This window comes from Equus caballus, chromosome 20, assembly GCF_041296265.1.
Source record: "Equus caballus isolate H_3958 breed thoroughbred chromosome 20, TB-T2T, whole genome shotgun sequence".
Taxonomy (NCBI): Eukaryota; Metazoa; Chordata; class Mammalia; order Perissodactyla; family Equidae; genus Equus; species Equus caballus.
In genome coordinates, this window is record NC_091703.1 from 18,598,297 (window position 1) to 18,625,761 (window position 27,465).

Genomic DNA, 27,465 nt, shown 5'->3' on the forward strand with positions numbered 1-27,465 from the left:
TCCCAATTTACTGAATCGAGCAATTGAAAAGCAATTACATTAGAAAATAAGTACTAGCCCTCTATTTTAAGTCTCTTTTAAAATATTCTGAAAGTTTTAGTAATTATAGTAAATACATTATGTAGCATCATAACGGAAAAATGTTGGGGATATTCATGATAGTTAACGATTGTATTATTTAATCAAATAGGAGCCAAGACTTGAGTCTTTTAACAAAATCTATGGGAAAAAATGAGGTGGTAATTAAAAAAAAAAAAGAAGACAGAAAAAGCTACTTTCCAATTCTCATAGGAGTTAAGATTCTGGCTTGCTATATTTGAATAAGCTGTGAGTGGCTCAATCAGGACCATCCAGTATTGTAAGTATTTCTGATGTGCTAAAGGGAAACAGATAAAAATTGACAGCTGCCATTAACTTCAGAGAGTACAATGTACTGTAATTAAATATTTAAAAGGTTAGTAATATAAATTTTTAAAAATTTGAAGGGGATTTTCCATGTCTCTGATAACCATGAAGGTATAGAATCAGAGGAATGACACAAGCACTTTTTGAAGGAAGGCAAAAAAAAAAAAAAAAAAAAATCTTGGGAGAAAAGGCTTACCTATCTTTTATAGGCAGCAGGGCTCTTGAAGGAGGGTCTCCAAAAAAGACGCCCGTCACAGAGCCAGAATCCTGTCCTCACAGCAGAAAGGTTGTACTGGGTGAACAGATGAACAAAATAAAAATTAGCTTAAATACACTATTCTTTTAACAACTTGGCTGAGAAAACTCAAGAGTGCCAAGAGTAAAGAATGTGCAAGCCTCAGCATATTTCACAAAAGACTATGAAACCAAGTTTAAGTCTAAATAGACTTTATTATGATAATTATTCAACTCTGCCTTCCAACAAAAAGTTACAATAGTTTACACAGTTTTCTAATTCCTCTGATCGAATTATGAGATGGCGGAATTCTTATTTTTCAGAACATAATTAAGGACTAACAACTTTCACATTTACTCTCCCACCACGACCAAATAATTCCTCGAATGGTCCAAATACGTAAGTTTACCAAAAATTATAACTGAAAGCTTCTCTGATTGGGCAAACATTGTAGGATGGCTCACTCAACACCCCACTTTTTACTTGCCTTCCCCCTATAGAGACAGGAAAGCTAACACCCAGATCTCACAGCTTCCCTTACAGCTAGAGATGGCCAGTAAACAAGGTTCTGGCCAATGCAATGTACATGGAGGTCTGTAGTAAAAGGCATCCCTTCTGGGGAAAAATAAAGCCAAAACATCACGAAGAAAGCCCTTTGTTCTTCCCTATCTGCAACAGGGATACAATGCCTAAAGGTAAAACACCAGATCACGGGATTAAATGCTACATATAAAGATGGTGGCTCGGGAAGAGAGAGAGCACCCAAATCTTGATACATTTCTTGAGCTGCTGTACTGGCCCAGAATGGCCCGTCTGCAGACTTCTTGTCACAAAAGAAAAAGGAACTCCTGTTTTGGACATTATTAGTGAGGTTTTTAAGTATTTAGACATTTGAAGACATTCCTGATACAAATGGGAACATTCAGATAAATTCTCAATACTCGCAAAGTAAAAATTCAGTTTGTTTAATACTTTTCTAGAGGTAAGAGTGTATTATAAAAACACTAGGAGACAAAAACTCAAGTATTTGGATAAAATGAAAAAAGGAAATTAAGCATGCTTTTAAGGGTCTAAAAGATTATTAGAATTGTTTTCTCTAATGTAGGAAGCACTGCTTCTCCTTTCTTTTTCTGTACTTTCAGTAATTTCTGTGTCTAGGGTCTAACACCTATGAATGGCATGCCTGAGCATGGTTGAATCTCACTGGTTCATTTTCATCTTAGCCATCTTCCCCTAAAGATGCTAATCCAACAAGAGAACCAGTTAATTTTCCGAATAAGTTTATAGAAAATAACTAAAACTGTCATTTTCCTATTCTCTCATTTTAAAGAAACTTCATCTACCAATTTGTTCCTGGTCCCAAACTGTTCTCCTTCTACTGCCCTAAAAAACAAATGTCCAAGAGCCAAGATGATAAAGAAGTTTAAAACATCTCTTTTATGAAGGAATTACTACCTGAGTCACCAAGAAAGAGCATCTTGTTATTTGAATTAATGCTAAAGAAAAGGAGGATTAAAAAGTGTAGTGAACCACTCACCACATATTACAGAAACAGAGGTGGAGAGGTACAGAGAACGTCAAACAAAATGTCTTAGCAATTACTGGCTATCATGCTAAATGTGACACATTTTCTTATAAAAGACAAAAAAACCCTGTCAATTAACTATGTGGTTTTCGGGAATTTCAATCCTACATTCAAAACGTAGTAAGTTCACTTATAAATTAAGTTTCCTAATCTTTCACACAGCTAAATATGAATATTAGAAGGTGAATGAATATTCAACCTCACATAACCACCGATGGATAACTATAACTTGAACTGGATTTCCGCTTGAGTAAGATTTTTGACTTCAGCAATATAATATAGATCACTCAGTCCAAAGTCCTCAATTTATAAAGGAAACAAGAAAAGGTAAAATTAAACTACGACAGTTCAGTTATTTACTCCAAGAATCTAAAACAGAACAAGAAACTGATATTAATGGGGAGAAGTCTTTTATTTATGAAAGAAAAATTCACTTCAGGAAATAAACAGAATAATATTAACCTAATTTTCTACGAAAAAATCTGCAAAAAAAAAAAAATCCATCTATAGGTAATCCACAACTTTTCCAATCAACCTGCAAGTCTTTATGGCCTCTTAGAAAAGACGTCCTTTCACAGTAATGACCAACACCTCCATTTATGAAGTCCCTGAACAAGGTTGCCACTTAACTGAGTCTTCAAAAAATGAAAGAATAAGGAAAAACAAAGTTACCATAGAAATACTATTCCTCTTGCTAGCACTTACCTTTTAAAGGCATCTAGAACCTTTCACAGAAACTGAATCAGCAATAAAGTTTTAGAGGATAGCCCTAAATTTGAAAGTCTTCAGAGCAATGAAGAATACCTGAGCTTATTGGAGGAAGATTTATCGGGGGCGGGGGGGAAGATTTCTCAGTCCAGATTTTACTCACATTGAATTTTATGAAGTCTGTGAGTACCAGCCCAAGCAGAAAAATCAAAGAAGAAATTAGAGCATCATGATAATAGCTTTTATACTGTGTGACTTTATATACCTAATGTCTGTTAAAGCATTTTTGTGTCTTCTTTTTTTCCATCATTTGAGCTGGGTTTCTAGCAAAAGATCCTCATTTATGGCAAGGCAGAAAGAAAGACTTTGATTTATAGCAGGACAGTTCCACCTGTGATCATTATCCAGGAACCAATATGGTTATAAATCAGGGGTTATCTATATTCACAGACCTCAGCTACCTCTACTTAGAAGATAATCCGGAAAGCAAGTAAGAAAATGAGCATAAAATACCCTAACCTTTTAACCTGCACCTTAGTAATGATAGGAAGATTAGATTATAGAAATCTTACATATGATAAAACGTCATTTTAATACTAACAGTAATAGTATCAGCTAATACTTACATAGTACTTGTGCCAAGAACTGCTCTGAGTGCTTTAAAAAAGGTCATTTAACACAACCCTTTGAGAATGGTACAATTATTATCCCCATTTTACAGATAGAAAACTGGGGTATAGTTTATAACACAGTGATACCTGAAGGTACAGCTGGTATTTGAACCTAGATAGTTTCCAAAGCCCATGCTTTGGTAATCATATTGCCTCTACGAAAAAATTAGATGTTTAAATTCTATGACAACTTTTTACGCTTTAACTCTGCCTTTAAAAAGGTTTTAGGAAACAGAGTGGATACACGTAGCAGATAACCAATAATCCGTTGAATAAGGAACACTATTACTGCAAAATAGCCACTATTATATATTCACATATAAACAAACATGTTTTCCTCCCAGACGTTAAAATTTATTCCATAAAAACCTTAGTGCTCAGATTACTCATCTTCCTTCTCACCAAAAATATATTAAGATATTTATGAAACACATGCTAGATTTGTAATATTCTTTTTTAAATTATGAAGCATTATATACTTAGCTTTATAGAAGTCTTTATAAGATGTGACATTAAAACAAGCATGGATTTTAAATACCTAAAGACAAATATACGCAAAATATACACATATATAAAATCAGAGTTCATCACATCTTTATTCCCTCCAATCCAACAGTTATCAACTGGAGGTAATTTCGTCCTTCAGGGGACATGTGGCAATGTCTGGAGACATTTTTGATTTCCACAACTGGTGGCTGGGGAGGTGTGCTACTGTCAAGACAGCCTTCCACAACGAAGAATCATCTTGACCCAAAATGTCAAGCCACATTAATCAAGTCCCCAACTTACAGACCAAGTTCTGACCACTGAAGGGGGCACCAAGACAAAGTTAAAATAGAGTCTACCAACACATCACTAATAGGAACCCATCTCCTTGTACCCTCTCCCTCATCTACTTGATTGAAGACACACATCAAGGAGAGGGTAAAGTTAACGCTTTAAATGGTTCAGCAGCTCTCCTCTTCCTGAAGTTTCACTTTGGAAACTAAATATTCTCAACATTTTACAAAAACTGCCAAGTAAAAGAAAATAGGAGGCATTCCTAAGTGATACCAAACTTGCCCACCAATCAAATAAACTTCAATGCTGTTATTCTCATTAAATAATCCCGAGAAAAAATGGTGATCCTTAAACTCCTTGCTTTTTGCATAAAACAAAATAAAACGGTTTAATTCAACTATAAAACATTAACACACTATGAAAAAGTCCTTAAAAAACCTACTCCTTTGTGTTCCTGTTCTGGATATGCACCCCTCTCCCTGTCCCTTCCCTTCCCATTCACCTACTGTAGTCTTCAAGATCCAGCTCAGGGCCCATTTTAAAGCCAGGCCACACCAACCTCACTCTTTTCCAGCTCGTATGCTCTGGCATGGCAACAGAACTAAAAGCTCCTTAAGGGAAAGAAGGGGTTTACACTTAACTATTCCTGTGGTTTGGAATTAAAAACAACCAATACGGTACTAATAGTTCCTAGAATCTATGTTTTCTGGCTATAACTATTACATAGTAGGAATATTTAACTCTCCCAAAGGAAACAGAAACGAAAAAAACCAAACCCAACATTTTACCTCCTCTTCACTTTCTTTATCTTCATCATCTGAAGACTCTTCCTTGTTTTTCTTTTCATCTTCATCACTGCTAGACTCATCTGACAGAATTTCAGGACATTTAGTTCGCTTAGCTTTCCTTGCCATTCCAGAACTGTTCCGTTCCTTTTTGCTGCCTTTGCTAGAAGTTTTTTTAGACTTTGGCAACGGCTATGTACAATAAAATTAATAAAGATAACATTAATGAGGTACTATATTTCCAAGTCCATCAACTGTTTTTGATAGCTACTTAATTCTTCTTGTTCCTGTCTAAGAAATTTTATTTCCAAGTTTAGCAGCTTTACAGAGAATGATTAATCTTTAACTTGATGTTTCAAGTTAATCTAAAATTCTGTCTACACTATAAATACCCTTTCATTTGTGTTCTAAAAACCTAGGCAAGAGACTCTTCAGAAATAATGAAAGAAACATGTATTCTACATTCTGACACAGGCCTAGAAGCCCAAGTACACAGTGTGTTAAGCTTACACAGTTGTTTACACTTTATCAAGACAATATTTTGAGTTTAAGACTTGTAATTTACTGCACTCCTATAAGCATTAAAAGTATCACTGTCAAAAGAGCTTCTTGCTTTAGGGGACCCTCCAGCCAAAGAACGTGGAGGAACCATCCATAAAGGAAATAAAACCTCCCCTTACACATCCTGAATTTATGAACTATATCATTTATATTCATATTACCTCCGGGCTCTACGTTCAATAATGTCAGGATTATATTCTCACTGATGATTCTAAATGTGCAATGTGTTGAGTATGTTAATTATGAAACTAATTAAGAACCACAAAATAAATGCATTGCCATTACTTTGATATTCAATTAAACCATGCATATTTAAAAAGCAGAGATCACATGAGGAAAATGACTTGCTTATACTAACCAACAAATTTAATTTCTAAATAGTTTCTTAAAGAAGTAGTTGATAACTTCTGAAATTGAAAACTATAAAATAACCTTGCATAAAGGATCCAAAAAGATATACACTAAGGAATTAAAATTACTTCTGGAATGGGTATCTTTTATTTTTGCCTATTATTTTACTTTCTGCAATAAGCAGAAACATTAAGGAAAATTCCTTAATATAACCTTAAGATATACCATTGTATAAATGCTGTTGGTAACTTTAGGCAGTATCTTTCCTGAGACTAGAACATCCCGCAGGTCCCTTCTCTCCCAGAAACTTCCAGTCTCAGGGGTCAACATCACCTCCACAAAACTTAAGAGAAGGTGGGTGCTTTGTGTAATGTAGTGTTATCAGGCTATCTACAATCCACAGGTTATCCTTTAGCTTGTCCAAACAACCTATCCTTCTAAAGGCAGATTGGAAACAGCCAATCTAGGTCACTCCAGAAATTTTATGTTAATGGACCAAAGATAGTTTTCAGAGGGATTCTTTAGAGGAAACTTCCTTGAATGTATACAGATATCCTTGTTATGTGAACTAACTACCACCAGGAACTAAATCCATTTGGATAAATTCTTTGATACCAGTGTCTGGAGAAAAGGTGACCCTCACCATTGAAACTCTCACTACTCACTATATGAAATCCAGGACTTAAACGTATTAGAAAAATATGATACTCTCTATCTCAGCTCAGGAAGCCGATGCAGGTATTGAGAATATAATCTGTGTATGGAATTAGTAATATGAGGACTGGAACGGGTGCTGGATAAATCTATACAGAAGAGTGAAAGGATGTTAAATCATTCAAGTAACTAACCAAGAAAAGGCATTTTCCAAAAATAAATGAAGAGCTTTTAATTAAAAAAAGTAATAAGATATAAATATTTCTGGAGCTTTCCTATATTGGTTCTAAAATAGTTGAGTCTCTTAATCAGAATCCAGTGTCAACAGCATAATCTCTTTTGGGAAACGAAATCTGATTAACAAATAAAGTTAGAAGGTAGAAATACAAAAGAAGGATAGTGGGCCGGCCCTGTGGCTGAGTGGTTAAGTTTGCATGGTCTGCTTGGCAGCCCAGGGTATTGCCGGTTCAAATCCCGGGTGCGGACATGGCACCGTTCATCAGGCCACGCTGAGGTGGCATCCCACATACAACAAACAGAAGGACCCACAACCAAAATATATACAACTGTGTACTGGGGGGCTTTGGGGAGGAAAAAATAAAATCTTAAAAAAAAAAAAAGATAGTAAAACAATGTTAAATTCAGTAGTTTTAAGGTTATTATAGAGGAGAAAAAATTAGTAGTAATGAGTTAACAGTGTTTTTCTTAAATGATAGATGCATATGATAGTATAGAAAATAGCTTGAGATTGATACCATTAAATTAAGGGCAATCATCACAGACTCAGAAGTGAAAAATGGATCTAAGAGTTAGATTCCATAAGAAAGAAGAAAACAGTGGGGTTTCCTGAGACCTTTTCAGAAGTCCACAAGGTCAAAACTATTTTCATAATACCAAGACATTATTTATTTGCTCTTTTCACTGTGTTGCCATTTGTACTGACTGTACAAAAGCAAAGGTGGGTAAAACTGCTGGTACCTTAGTATTACTCAAGGCAGAGGCGGCAAACTGTGCTGGCAGTAGTCGTCATTTCTCACAAACACTTGTGGGGGGGCGGGGGGGGCAGGGAGATGTTCCACTCAAGAAAGTCCTCGATGAAGCAGCAAATACTAATCATATTAACTCAACCTTTGAGCACATGTCTTTATAATATCTGTGTAACAAAATGGGAGGTACGCATAGAGTTCTTTGGCTACATATTGAAGTTCACTGGTTTTCTCAAGCCCTTGCACAATTGAGTTGTAAGCTAAGCTAGCTACTTTTTTCATGGAATACAACTTTTAGAAGAATAATTTAGAAACTATGGTTATTTAGCCTTAGCTATCAAGGAAACACGTTCTCCAAATGGAACAATGTGAGCCTGTCACTTCAAGGAAAACTGACAGTATTTATTGCCAAGGATAAATTTCAAAATTTCAAGTGAAAATTAGAATTCTGGAAAATTCATCCACTACTAATGAATTTGACAGCCTCCCCAAAACTACAGATTTTTCTGATGTGATGGTGGTTATATATATTAATGATTATGACGTTTAAACTTTTTTTTTGCTGATGAAAATTCGCTGTAAGCCATCATCTATTGTCAATCTTCTTCTTTTTGCTTGAGGAAGATCTGCCCTGAGCTAACATCTGTGCCAATCTTCCTCTGTTTTCTACATGGGACCCCATCACAGCATGGCCCACAAAGAGGTGTAGGTCTATGCCCAGGAACTCAACCTGGGCTGCCAAAGCAAAGCACGCCAAACAACCCCGAGGCCACAGGGCCAGCCCTTGAATGTGACTTGATAGTGTTTAATGAAATATGACAACATCTGGAAGATCTGCGTAATTCAGGGCGCCAATATTTCCAAACGGTGAATGCATATTACTAACTCACGCATAAGTAAAAGGTCCAAGTTCATTAACATGGTTTCAGATACCACATTACAACCTACTTTTAAGAAACTACCACTACAGAGTCTTGGTGATGTATCAAAGGAGAATATGCACAATTATCTGAAGAACTTCTAAAATATTCTCCTTTTCTAACTACATATCTGTGTGAGGCTGGACTTTCTTCACATACTTTAAGCAAAACAATACATTGTGAAAGACTGAAATACAGAAGCAAATGAGAAAAGAGCTGTCTTCTCTTAAATCAGATATGAACACATTTATGAAAACATAAAACAATGCCATTCTTCCAAGTTTTTACAAGTACAGTTAATTTTCACACAAAATATTACTTTTGTTAACATGTAGTGGCCTTACTGTTATTTTAGAAGTTTTTTAGTTTTAATTTAGAATAATTTAAAATATAAAAATAACCCACATAAACAAAAGCTCTTGGGGTCCTCCTTAATTTTTAAGATGATAACGGGATCCTGAAACCAACACATTTAAAAATCACTGAGGAAAAGATGAATATAAACATATCCCTCATAACTTAGGCAACTTAGTAACTGCTTCTGGGGAAACAGTGTTCAACTTGTCACATGAAAATTCTAAAAAGGTAGGGGTATAGCCACAATAAACATTTAGAAAAATAGAAAGATAATCTCTTATCTTTAAATAAGCCAATTAGAAACACCAAGGAAAAAAAAAATCCCCATTTGTAGCTGCATGACAAAAATATCCTTTATCTGTCCTTGTCCAGCTAACAGTATGCAGGACCAAGAGCAGGCAAAAACCAAGCCCCAGAGCTATTTTCTGGTTTCGAATCTTAATGCCCTCTCCCCTCACTGATGGTGTTCCTCTGAACTCCTAGGCCTTCTAGATCTCGCCACATTTCTTATCAAAATGAGGAAGAACATGAAAATATTTCCTGATAGACTTAAAACAAACTGAAAATGCAAGGTCATGTAAATAACACTTCAATAGACATTTTCGTCAGTGATGTCACTTGTTAACTGTTAAACAATTAGGGAAAACCTAATCTAGATTTTAGGAAGAGCAGGGGAAACTCCAAGTCCATTTTACTTCCCTGTCCAGATCCAGAGCTCTGCTGAGGATCCTAGAAATCCAACCCAAAAAATGTGTAAGAGTCAGCCTTTTTCATGTTACTTTTTCACAGCCTTATTCCAGTATCTAGAAAACATCTGGTTCTAATATACCCCATCTCGTCTTTCCTGACCTGATTATAGGTTGTACATCCCTCTCTGCCAGCCCAATACACCTCTTCCTTAACTCAACCTGTTTCTGTTCTTCTAGTGCCTTCTAGATATACAATCCTGGATACTTTGTATTTCAGTCCCAACTAATATTAACTTACTTTTCTTAATCTTATATTCTTGATATCTCATAAAGGAGAACATATCATATGCCTTCTGTGTTATTTCTATCATGAAATTGTTGCAGATATGTCAACAGAAGGCATATTCTTTGAATGTACAAGATATTCCTGAATGTTGACAGTAATACTGCTAACTAAATTTGTTCCGCAAAAAACAGAAAGTAGGGAGAGGGTATAAATAACTGATTTGTTACTGAAATAGTAAAAATTGGTCCTCACTTTGCCAGAAGGCTTCGGATGCATTAAAAAATTCAAGATCCTCTTCACCAGCTCACTATTTACACCTGATCTCTCCAAATCAAGAACCTCACAGATGCTCTTTAACATGGCATTCCTAAATCTGAAACAAAATGGAAGAAACCAAGGTTATTACATAGAAAAGTTTATAAGCGTTAGCCACAATACAAAGGCAACAGCTAACCAAACTGGCTCAGCTACAGACATTAAAAAAGCAGCCAATATTTCCGAATCTTAGAAATACTCCTAACAATCTTGACTACTGTACAAAATATAACCAGGTATGATTATTAATAAATTGAAAACACCATTTATCAATTAAGTTTTAAAGGTAGTAAAAGAATAAACTAAGTTATTCACTAGAAAATAATGTAAAGTTTTCAATACTATAAAATTCACAGACTTGATAATAATTCTGGCTGGTGATTAAACATTATATTTTTCCCTCAGCATTACCACTATGATAATGTTTCAACAAAGGAATAGGTAGGGGCCAGCCCAGTGGCACAGCAGTTAAGTTCGCACGTTCCACTTCCTGGCGGCCCGGGTTCGCCAATTTGGATCCTGGGTGTGGACATGGCATCGCTTGGCACGCCATGTTGTGGTAGGCATCCCACATGTAAAGCAGAGGAAGATGGGCACGGATGTTAGCTCAGAGCCAGGTTTCTTCAGCAAAAAGAGGACTGGCAGCAGTTAGCTCAGGGCTAGTCTTCCTCAAAAAAAAAAAAAAAAAAAAAAAGGAGGAGCTGGCCCCGTGGGCGAGTGGTTAAGTTCATGTGCTCTGCTGCAGGCGGCCCAGTGTTTCATTGGTTCGAATCCTGGGCTGGGACATGGCACTGCTCATCAAACCACAGTGAGGCAGCGTCCCACATGCCACAACTAGAAGGACTCACAATGAAGAATATACAACTATGTACCAGGGTGCTTTGGGTAGAAAAAGGAAAAAAGAAAAAAATAACAATAAAAAAAAACTTTAAAAAAGGTGGGGGAAAAAAAAAGGAATAGGTAATCATCTTTTCTATTTAGAGTTCTTTAACTCCAGGGGATTTAATAAACAAAAGCTCTAAGACTCTATCATCTTGCTTGCATTACAGTGAAGGACACTGTTTCTATCAAACTGATTACCTTCAAAATAGTTTAAATAGTACCTAAAAGAGGGGGAATAAAGTAGCTAACAGGGGACAGGAATGAGAGAGATTTCACTATATTACCTTTAGATCTGAATTTTGGACTGTGTGAACAATTTACCTGTGTGTATCATTCTTCTAAAAATAGAAATGTTTTGAGTTCAATAATCTTGACAGTCACTATTTATTGGAAAGTAATGAACATCCCAAGTCAACAGTTATGAAGATAAGTCAGATCTTGGCATTTAATGAAAGAATTAGCAGTCTATTGAAAATATGTGTGGGCATATTTAAATGCTTAAAAGTAAATTTAAAGCACATTGATCAAAACATTATTCATAAAAATAACTTACTTTTTCAACATTTCTTCCTTCTTCTTATATTGGATACTTCCTTTTTCAAATGGAAATCCACTGAACTGACCCACATTCTTCTTTAATGAGGACACCTGAAAATATTTCTCTTATTACAGCTATTTATTACCCAGTAATATACATAAGAAAAAATTCAAAGCCAACAACATCTTTATAGTCATATCTGTTTCCAAGTTACAACATTGGTTTATTCAATATTTCTTATTCACAACTGAAAACTATATTTGTTACTAAAATATTAACATTATAAAAGGCTTACAAACTTAATTCTCTGAAAATAATAATTTCAACAAATTCCCACCTGGGAATTTTTACTGGTAATTCTGAAAACACAACTAAATGTTATCAGACAGTACCAGGGGATGTGGAAAGTTACTACTTAAAAAGACACCCTTTCCCTAAGTAACACAAGTTAATAGTAATATTTCCTATTGTCCAGATCAGAAACTCAGGGATTTTATTCTTTGAAAAGAACAGAGCACCTCCAAAAGTTAGTATCACTTAGCAATAATGAGACTTGTGGAAATTAGACTGCTGTGAGGATCAAATGAGGTAACAGGCATGAAAATAAATTATAACCATGCTTCAGACATCCTAACAACATCAAACTTTACTTTGCCCACGCACAATCCAAAGAAAGGTTTCCTCAATTACACAGAACATTGAAGTTGTGTGTATGGTAGAATTCAATAAATAAGACACTGATCTATTCTAACAAATCCATTCTCAAAGAATTACCACCTAATTCATGAGATATCTGTTCAAATGAGATAATTTCAGTCATGCATTGCCTAACGATGTTTCAGTCAACGAGTGACTTAGAGACTGCATATACAACGGTGGTCCCATAAGATTAGTACTATACAGCCTAGGTGTGTAGGAGGCTATACCATCTAGGGTTGTGTAAGTACACTCTATGATGTTTTCACAACGATGAAATCACCTGACAACGCATTTCTCAGAGCATATCCCTCTCATTAAGTGACACATGCCTGTATACTGCATCATTTATTCTGAATGGCTAGAAACACCCCAAAAATAAATATCCTCTAATACATTTAAAGATCACTAAAATCATCATAATTTGGATTTCACAATTTGAAATTTCAGTTTGGCATAAAAACAACTTTAGTAGAAAGAGCTCTAATTGCAAATATCCAGCTCTATGTCTTGCAATAAGCCATTTAACAAGTAAGTGCCTCAGTTTGCTCACTTGGTATGGTATGGAAATTGAACCAGTTGATGGCTAAAGTCCTTTCTAGGGCTAAAATTATGGTTTCTCTTGTGAAGTATTTTAATATATAAATATGCTACTAGGTTAAAGGTATAAAAAACATCTTACTGTGCCTGGTCTGTTGTAAAGCAGTTTATGTAGATTTCTAAGTTCATCCGTTTTCTTCTTACTCAAGAAAAAATGTATCCTTTCAATTTCACAAAGTTTCTGTCCCTTTCCTAGAAAAAAAAATACCATAGTAAGTTAAATACCCATTATGCACTAATACATCTACAAAGTTAATTTAATCAGAATTATTCTTACAGCATAATTTATATATAACTTTTGTTCTAATAAGGCAAATTAAATAAAATTATACTAGTATATTACTACTTCGTAAACACTAAAAAACTAAGCATTTTCACAAAATGAAAGGAATATAGAATAAACTTACCCTGTGCAATTGTAAATGGCTCTCTCTGTAAGGAAGAGACTTGCATTGTCAACCTCTCTACTTTCTTCTTTTCCCTCTTGCCTTCCACGATGAGACTCTTTTCTAGAAATTAATTTAATACTTCTTAAATAACAAAAAGCTTAAAGAATGCATTAACCCTACTGGATAAACATACACAAAAAACTGCAGAAACCTAATACCTTACTCTTCTTCTGACCATGATTCTGAGACGCAAATGACATAACGGAGATGAAAATACTTGATAAACTAATAGCATCACCAAAACTTTTTTGGAGAGTAACATTTTACTTACCTGGTAACCTCACAGAGGATCCAGTTTAAAAAAAAAAAAAAAAAACCAGAAAGCAAGCAAACCTTTATCCAACTACAATTATTGCTATGGAAGAAGTCCAGTCACTCTATTTGTGAAAAATCACCAAGGCCCTCACAAGCCTACTCTTTGATTAGACATAATTGTATTAATTGGTATTCACAGTTTACATCAGAAAATAGCAAGTTTAGATTAAGATTATAAGAACTTCAAACGATATATAGAGGAAAGCAATAATTTAGTAACCTGACAAAAGAAACAAAAATGAGGACCCTACGTAAGGCAGAGCAGCCAGGAGTTACTATGGATAGGATAAAATTCTACAAGTTTACATTTACTGCAATCAACTGGGAAGGCATTACTTTGTAATTTAAGACACGATGTTCATAACAATAGTGATAAATCATTCTAAAAACATTAAATTCTGTTTAGTCCAGACTGCTTTAAAAATAAAAAAGTCCTAGAAAATATATAACATATACTGTAAAACTTAAAACATTAAGCTTGATTTATCTAACACCATTTACTTACTGGCTGAGATAAAGTCAGATAAAAGGACATTATTTATTGTTGGAGGTCCTCCCATTCATTCAACTGAAGGTTTTGGGCAAAGCTGCACTAAATACTAAGGGGGGGATGAACAGATGCTTAAGACACTGAATATGTCTTGAAAGAGATCATGCCTACTGGGGGCGATGAGATACAAATATTATAATTCAAAATAGGTGATAAAACACCTTAAGGAGGATACAAACAAAAGTTCTGTGAGTTGAGGAAAGAGTAATTATTTATTTTTAGATTAGGGAAAACAGGATCAAAACACTGCAGCTGGCTTTGAAAGACAGGTAAGCTTTGGAGATGTAAGGATTTTCACAGAAAGAATGAGTAAGGAGAAAGGGATTCAGCAAGCATATTCTGGCAATGATGTATGGAATGAAGAAAGCACTCTAAAGCAACACCTGTTAACTGTTATCACCCCACTTCCTTTCCCCCGAGTGATTTAAATCATTTGCTTGCCTCTGATTACCATCTATAAGCCAAAGACTTTCCTGGTTTATCTTCAGGCCAGAGCTTTCTCCTGAGCTGCAGACCAACTAACAAGGCCATCAACTGGACAGCTCCACTTCACGTCCTACAGGCACCTAATTTAATGTATCCAAAACAGAAGTCACAATCATCTTATAACTCCCTCACCTTCCTAAATTCTATTTTTCTGAAAACAGTAATATTATCCACCCAACTGCCAAAGGCAGAAACCTCGGAGTCATCTTTTACTAGGCATCTCCCTTCCCCACCCCTGCCAAAACCACAGCCAAGTTAAGTCAATTCCATCCCTTATTTGGCACAGACTTCATTGCCTTGTTTCTATGATGCCTCAGTAGCAGAGTTAAATTTTCAGGGCTAAGTCAGATAAAAACATTCAGAATTTTAGTTGTTCCACAAACACCTCAAATGAAGGAAACAGAATAATATTTTAGAACAAACATAGAACTGCTTGGGGATAATTTTTAAAAATTTTCATGTTTAAAAAAATCACAATTTGAACTACCAGTCCCCCAAGCATTACTGTACTGGCCATTTATAGTATTGTTACATGACTTCTATAATTTTTTCCTAACATGAAGAAATTCATCACTTCTGTGGTATGCAAACTGCATCTTAAAAAAGACTAAAAAACAAAAAACTGGAGGAAAAAGTGCTGAGAAAGTCTTGGACCAGTAGTGAGATACTGCAGTCAATTTTCAGTCATGGTATCATGAATAATTTTTATTTTTTTCTAGGCATTTCTGTGTTTAAACGTAGGCCTGCTCCCTTTTTACAGCACCTACCACTTTAAACAAACCAAAGGCATCCCATGGAACCTCAACCCAGATTGTATCTAGAAAATGCTGACCATGCACTGGTTTAGGTATAAAAGAAACTGCCAGTTAGACCTGGAAAAAAAACTTCAAGCCTCTTCCCAAGTTGGGCTCAGTTGTAGCCATATATTAAGTAAACCTAGATTGGACTAAAATCATCAAAGAACGCTCAAATCTGTGAGATGGAGTTCTAAGTGGTTGGAAACATCCTAGGAAGCTGGCATACCTCAAGGAGAGACCTCCCCAGGCATCTTGAAGGAACTGACGCAGGGCCATTCCTTAATTCCCCTTAATTCCGTGACGGCCTGTCTCACGCCGCCAGGCAAACAATGGTTAACCCTCAAGTCCAAAACCGAGACAGCTGTGAGCTCATATTCAACTTTCAGAATTCACTGCCTTCCTATTTAACGACTTTCACAAGTAGCGAGAGCTTTCACTGGTGTTTCCCCGTGAGAGCAACTCCCCTAAGCCTCTGAAAAGAACCTCCGCTGAAGTCCGCCCGATACCTTACAACTACTAACCTATTTCCAGGACTAGCATGAATAACTGAAGTCTCCCGTGTGCTTGCGTTAAAAACCTGACAATAACTTCAAAAGACAAAAGATGTGTACTTAAGTTAGCCAAAGATTAAAACCAAACGTTGCTTTAGTAACTTCAAAGGCTAAGTTTTATAAAGCAGGTCTGAAACTTACAAACTTCCTGTCAAATGAGATGTGACGAACGTACACCGCTGGCGAGAAGTCAACTGCGCTCCGAGACACCTAAGAACAACGCTAACAAGCATTTTCTAAAAATTCGAATTCACAAAGTTAATTCTCCGCTATTGCTCAACACACAACCTGAAAAATTTCGCAAACATCCTTGCTGAAAAACACTCGGATTTAGCGTCTCTAAGCGCAAAAAAGAGCAAGAAAACTGTTCTCTGTGAAACCCATCTCTAGGGACACGACTTCCTCCCCACCTTTTTCTTCCTCCTCTTCCTCCTCCTCCTCCTCCTCGTCGTCTTCCTCACTCTCCTCCGTCGGACCGGGCATTTCGGGTTCTTTCTCAGACGCGGGCTGGGCGGGAGTGCCCTCTCCCTCCGCAGCAGGGCCGGTGGAGGACATGCTGTCGACCTGCGGGCGGGAAGGAGGCCAGACGTCTCGGTCCCCTCGCCTCGGGCAGGAGGAACGGGGCGGCCACCGCCACTCAGCCGAGCTTTGCTGGCCCCAGGCAGCCGGGGGCCGCGGGAACCCTGGCCTCAAAGTTGCCGCCTCCCGCAGCCGGGACAGCGGAGCTCCCTCCCCCGGGGCGGCTTCCCTCCCGCTCCGCCCGCCCGCAGGCCGGGCATTCCCGAGGCGGGAAAGCGCGGCCGCCGCGCCGCCCCTCCCACCGCCCGCCTCGCGCCGCCCCCGCCCGGCCGAGCCGCCGGCCGCCCCGCGTCCCCTCCCCCGCCCCAGGCCGCCGTCCAAATGGCCGCGGCGGTGCGGGCGGGCCCGCGGCGCCCTCTCGGCCTGCCCTCCCCCGGCGCGGCCCTCACCGCGGGTCCCGGCCGCCGCGGGCCTGGCGCGCGACGGCACAAGGAGGCTCTGGGAGGCGGCGGCGGGAAGGCGCACGGGCCGCTCTCTGGCCTGCCGCTCGCGCCGCGCTCTCTGCTCCCCAGAATCAACAAGATTTTCAAAATGGCGGTTCGGGAAGGAAAGCGGGAATGCGGCAGCCAATCAGGGCCGCGGGCTGGGAGTTGGCGCGCGCGGGGTGGGGGAGGCGGGGCGGGGCCGCCCGGGCCGCGGGCGGAGGGGCCGCGCGCTCCCGGCCCGCTCGGGGCCGCGTCTGGCGTCCCGTCGGCGCTCGGCGGGCAAGAGCCGGCGGGCCGCGTCCCGGGCGGCGGGCAGGAGCGGGCGGAGGCCGGCCTGCCGGCGAGGAGCGGAAGAACGCTAGCGGGCCTGCGTGTGTATTGTCTCCCCGCTTCGTTCCCGGAAAAGAGGAGGAGCAGTCAGTGGCCCGGGAGGGGGCGGCGGGAGGTGGAAAGAAGTTTACAAAGCACGAAGTCGCTATCTACAGTATTTCACCCAGCTCGGGGGGAATTACTAAATGAACAGACTCATTTAGGTCCCGGAGACCGTGCGGGGCATGACTCCTGAATCTGCTGCATCTGAGGACCTCATCGCTTGTAAGGTGCACCGTAAGGAAAAAGACCCTACCGCGTTGAAGGTTCACGTCACCAGAGACATAAACAGATTTCCTGACGTGTAAATGTAGGGGGGAAATGTGTGTTTGTGTGTGTTATAATAGAGGAAATACGGTATTGCTCAGTCCAGACCCTTCTCGCCGAGTTCTAGGCCAGCTCCGCGGATACCTTTGAAGCTCAACATTTTAGAAACTGAACGCAGTATTATCCCCCCTCATATGCTGCCTCTTTCTGTATGTGATTTCCTTAATTTTCTCCCAAGTCCTCAACCACTAGCTGCCCAATGGATGCTTTTACTCAAGGGAGTCAATGGAAATGTGATCAGTTAAGTATGCCTGAATGGACTCCAGGTTGCAGGCTGAAAATTGGACATTTTCTTTGAATCCTCTCTTTTCCTTTTATGCCTTTATCCAAAACGTAAGCAAATCTTGTCATCTCTACCCTCAAATTTTATACCATTTCCCACTCTACTGATGTCACTCAACTCCTGTTCACTCTTTTTTGCTTAGATTTCAACATAGCTTCTCACTAGTCCGCTGGCGTCCACATTGCCACCCCATCCCCTACTAGTCACACACAGCCAAGGTGATCTTTTTTAAAAAAATTATCAGATTGGTTCCTCTCTTGCTTAAAACCCTTTGGTGGCTCCCCATCATACTTGGAATAAAATTCAAAATACTTACGGTTTGCAAGGTCATATGTAATCCAGTTGCTGACCATTTCTGATCTCATCTCTGACAGCGTTGGCTGTTTCAGTGACACAGGCCTTTGATGTTCCTCCAGAAAGCCAAGCTCATTCCTACCTTTGGGCTTTCCACTTATTTTTTTCTGCTCTTCTCACAGAATCATCAAATGATTTGCACCTTTGCATCATTGCTTCTCTGCTCAAGTGTTTCTCCCCCGCTACCATCACTATTCCCTTTCCCTTCTTTTTCATTCATTCATTCAAAAATACTTATTGAGCACCTACCCTGCCTGGCACTAGGAGCTAGAGAGCAGGACTAAGTCTCTGCCATCTTCAGGCTTACGTTCTAGTTGAGGCAATTAATAAATAAACAAGTGAATATTTTGTATGACAAATAGTGATAAAAGTAAAGCAGGTTAAAGGAGATAGGAAGTATCCGTAGGGTGGATGGGATTTTATTTTACATATTTGTGATCATTAAGGAAGATCTTGTTAATAAGATGACATTTGACAAGAGATCTGAACTAAATGAGAGCAGTGGAGACAGACTGGATATATTCTAAAGAATTGTCTAAGGTATTGGATGTGGGGTATAAGAGACAGAAGTCAATGATGACTGTGGGTTTTTTGGTTCAATAATCAGGACGGAGCAGTTATTTACTGAGATGAGAAAGACATCTGGGGTTGGTGGGGGGCAGGGCTTTTTTGGGTGGGGGCAAGGAAGGGGTATTGGGAAGGGGATCAGTTGTTTTGTTCTGGACAGGTTAGGCCTGAGCTTCCTGTTAGTATCTAAATGGAGATTCAGAATAAGCAGTTGGATATGAGAGCCTGGCATTCAGAGGAAGAAGCTTTAGCTCAAGATATAAATTTAGCAGTTGTCAACATGTATTTAAAGCCCTGAGACTGGATGAGATGACTAACAATGAATATTGGTAGAGATGAGGAGAGGGTCAAGATTGTACCCTGCAGCTCTTCAGTGTTTAGAGGTTCAGGAGAGGAAGTGGAACCCGCAAAGAAGATGAGAAAGAGCAGCTGTAGCCAGTGAAGTGGGAGGACAATCAAGCGAAAGTTGTGTCTCAGAAACCAAAAGATCAAGAAGTGTCTAAGAAGGAGACAGTGATCAGCTGGCTTAGAAGTTGCTAAAAGATCAGGTGAGATGAGAACTGAGAATTGACCACTGGATATAACAATGATGAGTTATCAGCGACGCTGATGATCTGCGTCTGTGGGGTGGTGAGTGTGAAGGTACCAGGAGTGGGGATCTAGAGAGACAGGTAGGCAAAGAATGGATTCAGACACTCTTTCCAGGAATTTCGCTATTCAGGGGAGCAGAGAAATGGGAGCAAAGGGAGTTTGGTTTTTAAGAAGGGAGGTATTACTGTATGTTTATATGATGATGGAATGAATCAGTAGAGTGGGGAAAATTGATGATAAAAGAGAGAGAAGGGACAATGGTTGGAGCTGACCTAAAGTAAGTATGTCAAGCTGAGTTCTCTGTAAGAACATGCTAAAGCAGAATTTGGGGTACCATATGTTTATTAGGGATCAATACCTATGAAAGGAAGGAGGAGGAACCAAGATTGGTCAAAGGAAGAGGTCAAACTTTGAAGCAGATCTGACAAAGCCTCAGCCAACTCTGAGGGGAGCTCTGGAGTGAGTACTGCTCTTTAGAGTGTCCTGCCTGCCTGGGCTTTTATACCCCTTGCTCAGTCACTGCATGCAAGCTGCCCCAGGAAGGGCGTGACCTAAGGTGAAGTGACTCCAGAGCTGTGGCAGATCCTGAGGGAGATGACAGATGGAGGCTGTGTGCTCACTGTGGGCTCTGCAGCTGGGCTTCGGGGTGGCACATCTCCATGTCTACTACAGGACATGAAAGGAGATGGAATCTAGTGTACAAGGGGAGGATTTGTCCTTCGTTAGGACAATGAACAGTTTCTACACAGTAACATGAGGAAAGACAGAGGAAATGGGTACAGACCTTGGATGGGGGTTGGCAAATGTAGTGGGCGTTTAGGAAGTGGCCATGAAGTCAAAGTGAGACCAGTCAGCATTATTGCTTTTCTCCAGCCATATTCAGCTCCCTGGGAGTAGGTGTGAAGATGGCAAAGACTGGCATTTAACCAGGTTAGGATTTTGCTAGGCAAGTATGAAGAAAAGAGAAGGGTGAATTGAGGATACAGGCAGAACAATGAATATAATGGTGGAGCACAGAATCTGAGTTGAGTAAGGAGAAAAGAAAGGACATGAGAGGGGTGAGAGGGTGAAAATGGGGCAGGATCAAGAAGCAAGGTCTTTATTTCTCTTTGTTGTATTTATCACTACCTGAAAAATTGGTTTATTGTCTGTCTTCCCCACTAAAACATAAGCTCCTTGTAGCTGGAAGGACTTTGTCTTGTTCATTACGGTATTCTCAGCACCTAAAGCAGTGCCTGACACATAGTAGTTAGTCAATAAATATTTGATGAATGAATGCAAACCAAAATAGACTCTATCATGAAGATTCAAAACTTTTTGTTTAATGTGATGATACAGTGTGTTAAGATATGACAGGTTATTTCAACAAAAGCTTTTTAATAGCAGTTCAACAGCAAAAGTTTATTGCTTGCTCTATAACGCTGTCCGTCAGTTCAGGCAACTCTCCAGGCCCTCCATTCATGTGATTTACTCATTATTCTTGGTTACTTTGGTCTTGTAGATCTACCATCTCAACACAAGTCCTTGGTGTTCACTGTGGTAGGGGAAGAGAGCAGGATGAGAATGCATACCCTCTCTTCTATGATTCTGCTCATTGGCCAGTGGCCACATCAGTCATATGACCCCACCTAACTGCAAAGAATCTAGGCAATGTGGGGCACATATGGAATAGTTGGTGAGGATTGCTGTCTCTGCACACAATGGGCTGATAATTGCAACCAGATAAGGTACACTTAGGATGAACAGGAGATGTGTCTGAAAATAACTATTGGTTTTATTTTGGAAATACTAAAATGCTGAATCTTAAAAACAAATTTTCATTTTGCCTTAAGTTTTTACATACACTGGACACATGTATCTATTTATCTTATACACATATCTAGCTCTTATGTATACATATCTTTCCCAGACTATAAGCTTCATATGGGCGGAGACCATGTTCATGCTGTTTATTATTCTCTCCCAGTAGTTGGCACAGTGCCTGACACATAGTAAATACTTTTAAAATATTTGTTTAATTGAAATGCACCCCCTTTTAGTTCTTAGAGAGTGACATGAGTCTGTTGTCTTGGTGCTATTTAAAGACATTCCAGCGATATCAACTCAGTAAATTAACATGGCTTGAATAAGCTGATGACCAGATTCTTATTTAAACTTGGTCATAAATATAAATAGAGTGACACATTTGGTTCTTCTAAAAACAAGATATCATACTCTATTTTGGTAGAAAGAGTTAGCCGAAGTATGGTTTAGTAATTTGAGATTAGGTTTGAAAATATATGAATACAGCCGTATCCAGTTGGTTGATAAACTGGATATTCTAACTCTGACAATGGCCAGGGAAGACTATTCAAGGTAAGTGGTAGAAGAAGGTGAGGGAGATGGTGTGAGACTTATGTAAGTAGGAGAACAAAGGATAAATGGTTACAAAATTTTGGCTCAAGAATCTAATTTTGCTTTAATTTTAGCAAGTGTTATTTGTAACACATTTCATTAATATATCCGTATCAACTGTTCCATGGAATGAGACCAAAGAAATAGAGAAGTGTAGAGCTTTGACATTATTTTTCATGTTCACTGTAAAATAAAGAGATCCTCTCTGTCGAAGGGGACTTTTCAGCTTATAGTCTAACATTCAGTGCTTAGATTATATTTAATACCATCGTTATTGGTGGAATCATAACATCAGAGGCAATAAAGTGTTTTCCAATATAGGTTGGCTAGAATCCTCAACAATGTCACAAGATTGTCAAAATGGAGTGTTATCGTAGAAAATAGATATGTCTAACTCTAAAATATCCCCATAAATCTTAATTTGAATCTAGACTTTTATAAATAAAATATTTCTTTTTATCACTTATTCTTCATTTAAGGGAAGTAGAAAAGTGTTGGGTGGGTATCTGTCCCATAGGCAGCCTGGGTTTAAAGAATTAAATTTAGAGTTAATAGATGTTTGCAAATTAGGATAAGAAAAAGATTTTTAAAATGTGATGCCACCTCCTAGTAATATTTTTTTGAAAAATACATTTGTTCTGTTTGTCTGCCATCTACATCTCAATATAATGCAGTGGTTCTTAAGTAGGGGAGAGAGTATTATGTTCTCAGGGGACATTTGACAATGTCTGGAGGCACTTTTGGTTTTCACAACTGGGGAGAGGTACTACTGGCATCTAGTGGGTAGAGGCCCAGGATGCTGCTTAAACGTCCTATAATGCACAGGACAGCCCCGACAACAAAGAATTATCTGGTTCAACACATCAGTAGTGCAACGATTGAGAAACTCTAATCTAAAGCAATGTATTTTCCTTTCTTAGCACTCCACTAAAACCGCTCTCATAAAGATCAACAATGATCTCCAAAAAGGCAATTGAAAGGCTTCTTTTGAAAACTCCTATAATATTACTTAGTTTCTATGCAGCATTGGATACTGTTTAGCATCCACGTCTTTCAAAAACTTTTTCTCTTGACTTGCATGGCATTGCTTTCTCCTGGTTCTCCTCGTTTATTGGCTGTCCTGCATCTGTTGGCCTCCCAAATGTTGGTGTTCTTCAGGGATCCACCTAGGCCCTTGGTTCTTTCCTTACACATGATTTCCTAGGTGATCTCATCCACACCCATGGTATCGATGACCTCTAGATGAATAAAATCCAAGTCAATATATTTAGCAATTTACTTTCTCTTTGAGCATCATACGCTTAGCAATTGCGTATCAGATTTCTTACTCAATATCCCATCAATATCTGAAATTTAACACATTAAAAGCTAAATCCATTCTCCTCTTTGGCAAATCTCTCCTCTTTTTACTGAGTCGGTTAATTGCTTTGTTGTCCACCTTGTTGCTCAAGCTTGAGTATTTGAAGTGATCTTTGGCCTCTCCCTCTTCACAACTCCCCATATCAAGTCCTCTGGATTCAGAACCTCTGAATGTCTCTCATACACATCTCCTTTTCTTTCAGGCCAAATCACCTCTCTCCTTAACTGTTGTAGCAGTCTCCTTACTGGTCTCTCCCTGAAGCCTTGTCCTTTCCCTTCCTTACTGAAAAATTAGTCCACCAAACAAGGAATAAGCTTACAAATCCTACAGACTAGCTGGTGTGTTTGTCTAGCTAACATATATTAACCTTTTAAGACTCAAAACATTGCCTTCTCCATAAAGCATTCCTTATGTCTCTCGAGTTGAGACTCCTTCCTTTCCCTCCTACACTGTGTTCCCTTAGTACGTTGTTCATATCTTTATTATAGTATTTATGAAATTATATTATCATTACTTATTTACATATCTACCTTTGTAGTAAACATCTCTTAAGTTGTCTGCCTTTTTCTGAAGAAGCGTCCTCCTCCCGAGCTCCTCAAGGACCCTTCCATCCTTATCCTCGATCCTAGCTAGCCACCATCTGTATAGTTACATGAAGAACTTATGTAGGCATGTTTTTATGTCATGACCCTGACATCCTGTCCTCCTTGACTGGGCATCTGACCCAAGTAAGGCCAGTTAGTCCCTGGGAATTTGGAAGTGAGAGAATGAAGATGAGATGTGAATTAGGATAAGGGAAGAACAGAGATTTATGATTGTAACCAATCTAGAGAGCATGGCCTAGAGGAAGCAGCATGAACTTTGATTTCAGACAGATGGGTTCAAACTGAGGGAGGTCATAGAACAATTGGATGGTCAGAGTGAAAGATAATAGGAATATAATAACTCTCAAAAGGAGAGGGGAGCTGGGTTAAGAGCATGCTAGTTTGCTCTTACATAGAGGGAAATTTGGAATATATATCAAGGTGACTTCTGTGTGTCAAATTTTCCTTTATTTCACCACTCAGTTACAAATCAACATTCTTTTTATCTTTGAACTGTATGAGAGAGAGTTACTGTGTATTTTGTAAAAAACAAAACAAAACAAAACAAAACCCAAACAAACCATTTTTCTCTTTATCTCTAATTTCTATTTACCTCAATTGTTTCTCAGTTGTTTACCACCACCGACTCTCCTCCCTCCCCACCGCACTTCAGGAAAAGTTTGTCTCTCCAGGGACTTGTCATGGGATTCAACTTAGGTTCCGCAAAGGCATGAGGATCTATACACTGGTATCATTGATCACATGCTGCTTCTAGAGCTCTTCTCCCTGACTCTCTCTCCTCCTCATTTGTCCTCTGCCTGTGCAGTAGTCTTTCTCGGGTAAAAATCTGATCTCATCCTTACCTTGCCTGTAACATTTCAGTGCCTTCCCCTTGGGGAATAAAGTGCAATTTTGAAAACATAGCCTACAAGACTCTACATGATCTGGCCTCTGCTTACCTCTCTAGCCTTGTCTCTCCATTCTTCCTGCCAGCCATTCCCACTCCCACCCCCAAGAAAAAAATCCTCCACAATAAGCCATAATGAGCTTCTTTAAATTCTTTGAGTTGCCATGTTCTTTCTTACCTTTGGCCTTCTCCATGTTATCCCGCCTACTGGAAAACTCTTTCTCCTCCTACTCTCCCGTCCCTGACCAAGTTACACTCGCCTCCAGGTCTTAGCCTCAACGTCAGTTCCTCTGTGCTTCATGTGTACTGCCCTCCACGTGTGCCATCCTCCATCAGAGCGTCTACTTTTAACAGCCTGTTTACTTGTCTATGCCCCTGTTCAGCTGGGTGAGGGTAGAGATGTTGCCTTTCTTGTTAACTCTCCCATCCATACCACTAGCAGTGTCTCAGACTAGCAGGCATTCAATAAAATATTGGTAGAACGAATAAGAAGGCAAAGAGTCTTTGTGGTGACCACCTCCTACCCCCTTCCTATATCACCTAAGCTGGTCCTTTCAGTTGCAGTAATTTATATGATGTGTTTATCTTCAGATACCCACCTCCTACCCAATGGAAAAACCTGATAATTCTAGTAAGCATCCATTTTTTTCCAGCCCTCAGATTAGAAAGTTATCTGATAAATTTAGAAAAGATAATGGATTAATATGGAGTCTCTTTTTTTTTTTCCTTTTTCTCCCCAAACCCCCCCCACCCCCCGTACATAGTCATATATTCTTAGTTGTGGGTCCTTCTAGTTGTGGCATGTGGGACGCCACCTCAGCCTGGCTCGATGAGTGGTGCTATGTGGAGCCCAGGATTCGAACCGAAGAAACGCTGGGCCGCCTGTAGTGGAGCGCAGCGAACTTAACCACTCGGCCACAGGGCCGGCCCCAATATGGAGTCTCTTTAATAGGTATGCATTTATCAGGACTCTGTAATAAACTAGTTGCTTCTCAAGTTAATTCCTAGCATCCTTTAAATTACAGCATGACTGATTATGAATAATACTGCAGTGCTTCTAACCTACTCCATAAATCTATTTTATATTGATAGGTAATGAATGAATAAATGGAGTGCCGTTTAACAAGTCACCTTCCACATTCCCAGTAGGGATTAGGTGACAGGTAGCTCGCGCATGCTAGTGATACAGTGATGTTTTCAAGGATCCCTTCGCATCGTTCTTGTCTTTTATATTATTCAGTATAGTCTGCCCATTGCTAGTTCCTTCGCCATTAGAAGTCTCTGAATACATCCACCTGCTCCTTCCCAGAACTTTGGCTTCAGAACTGCGACTCTCCTAAGTGAGAACGGAGGTTCCAGGCTCTGGGCATGCTCAGTAACCAAAGCCAGGTGCAATTAACTTCCCTTGTTCTGACTCCGGGCCCTGACAGGTGGCAGGTATCGACAATGCTGGCAAGAAACTTGCCTTGTCTTGTACAGCTGAACATATGCTTCCTGAAGCCAATCTAACATCCTGGCAACCTAAGTTTAAATAGTGGGGACGTCTGGGTTTTTTAAACAATAAAATGGAAGTTGTTGTTTTGGAAAAATTAAAATGACTGGCAGGCGATTCTCAGAACACAATGTAGATGAATATCAAGTGTTAAGTGATGTGGTTAAGACAAACGAGGACGGAGACGGGATGAATGGAAGTCGTGCCTACCTTGAACCTCACAGGGCAGATGAAAGATTTTAAAAGGGTTTTTCTGAAATCGCCCTGCCCCAGAATTTCAAGGACCACAATCGCTGCCTCCTTCCTAAAGAGAGTGCGTTCCTGGGGGAGGTGTGTGCGTGCACGCGCTCGTGGAGGGAAAGCTCGGGAGAGGGGCCACCGCTCTCTGGAATAAACAGCAGGGGGAGAAGGGGAGCGCGGCGCAGGGCCGCCGGAGGGGGATGAGCAGGCAGGCAACAGGGGCGAGGGCCGGAGGAGGGGGCCCGAGACGCGCGGAGGGGCTGGTAGCTAGGAGACCCGAATGCCTCTGATACCTGGAGCGGCTGCCTGGCGAAGCTGACAGCGGACCCGCAGCGGGCGCACGCCCTCGCCCTGCCCCTCCCCGGTCTCCCTGCTCCTTACTCCGACCTCGCGCGCAAGGTAAGAGGGGCGCGCCGTGCCGCCCCCGCCTGAGCACCGCCCGGGCCGGCCGTCCCAGCTGCCGGTTCGGCCTCCCCGGGCTGTCACCTCCTTCTTCCTCCCTCGCCCCCTCCTCTGCTCCCCTCGGCGCCGCCCTGAGCCCCGGACGGGCGGCCCGCAGGGACTCCGATCTCCGCCATCCTCGCTTCTACTCTGCGGCCCGCGGGACCCCCGTGTCCTCTCCACCCTCACCCCTCACTTTTTCCTCGAGCTCTGGGCGCTGGGGTGGGTTGGGAGGGAGCGCGGGGGAGGAGGCAGGATGTCTTCCCCCCTCTCCAGGTGTGTGGCGCAAACACCGACGCACCGTTTTCCCCGAGTCTCATAATCTCCGGGCGGAAAGATCGCAAATCTCCTTTCTAAACATATTACTGTCCTAACTTTGCAGGGGGGAGGGGCGGGGTAG

General features: G+C 40.1%; 2 protein-coding genes across 6 annotated transcripts in view; one reads left to right on the forward strand and one right to left on the reverse strand.

Annotated features, from left to right (window-relative positions):
• DEK (DEK proto-oncogene) overlaps positions 1-17,482 on the reverse strand; it is a 30,359-nt gene extending 12,877 nt beyond the window's left edge. The window contains exons 1-7 of the mRNA XM_023624498.2: positions 17,121-17,482; positions 16,563-16,716; positions 13,412-13,513; positions 13,087-13,196; positions 11,724-11,818; positions 10,226-10,346; positions 5,173-5,361 (exon numbers count right to left, since the gene is read on the reverse strand). Of these exons, the coding sequence (XP_023480266.1) occupies positions 5,173-5,361; positions 10,226-10,346; positions 11,724-11,818; positions 13,087-13,196; positions 13,412-13,513; positions 16,563-16,707 (762 nt within the window). The 5' untranslated portion in view covers positions 16,708-16,716; positions 17,121-17,482. The remainder of the gene's footprint in view (positions 1-5,172; positions 5,362-10,225; positions 10,347-11,723; positions 11,819-13,086; positions 13,197-13,411; positions 13,514-16,562; positions 16,717-17,120) is intronic.
• Positions 17,483-19,367: 1,885 nt separating this feature from the next.
• RNF144B (ring finger protein 144B) overlaps positions 19,368-27,465 on the forward strand; it is a 167,844-nt gene continuing 159,746 nt past the window's right edge. Inside the window, exon 1 of one of the 5 annotated variants that reach the window (XM_070244135.1) lies at positions 19,368-19,604. The gene's annotated coding sequence lies outside the window, so the exon portion shown is untranslated. Of the gene's footprint in view, positions 19,605-26,665; positions 27,024-27,465 lie in introns of those variants that run through there. The other 4 variants (XM_070244133.1, XM_023624501.2, XM_070244129.1 and 1 more) reach the window with 4 other exon arrangements.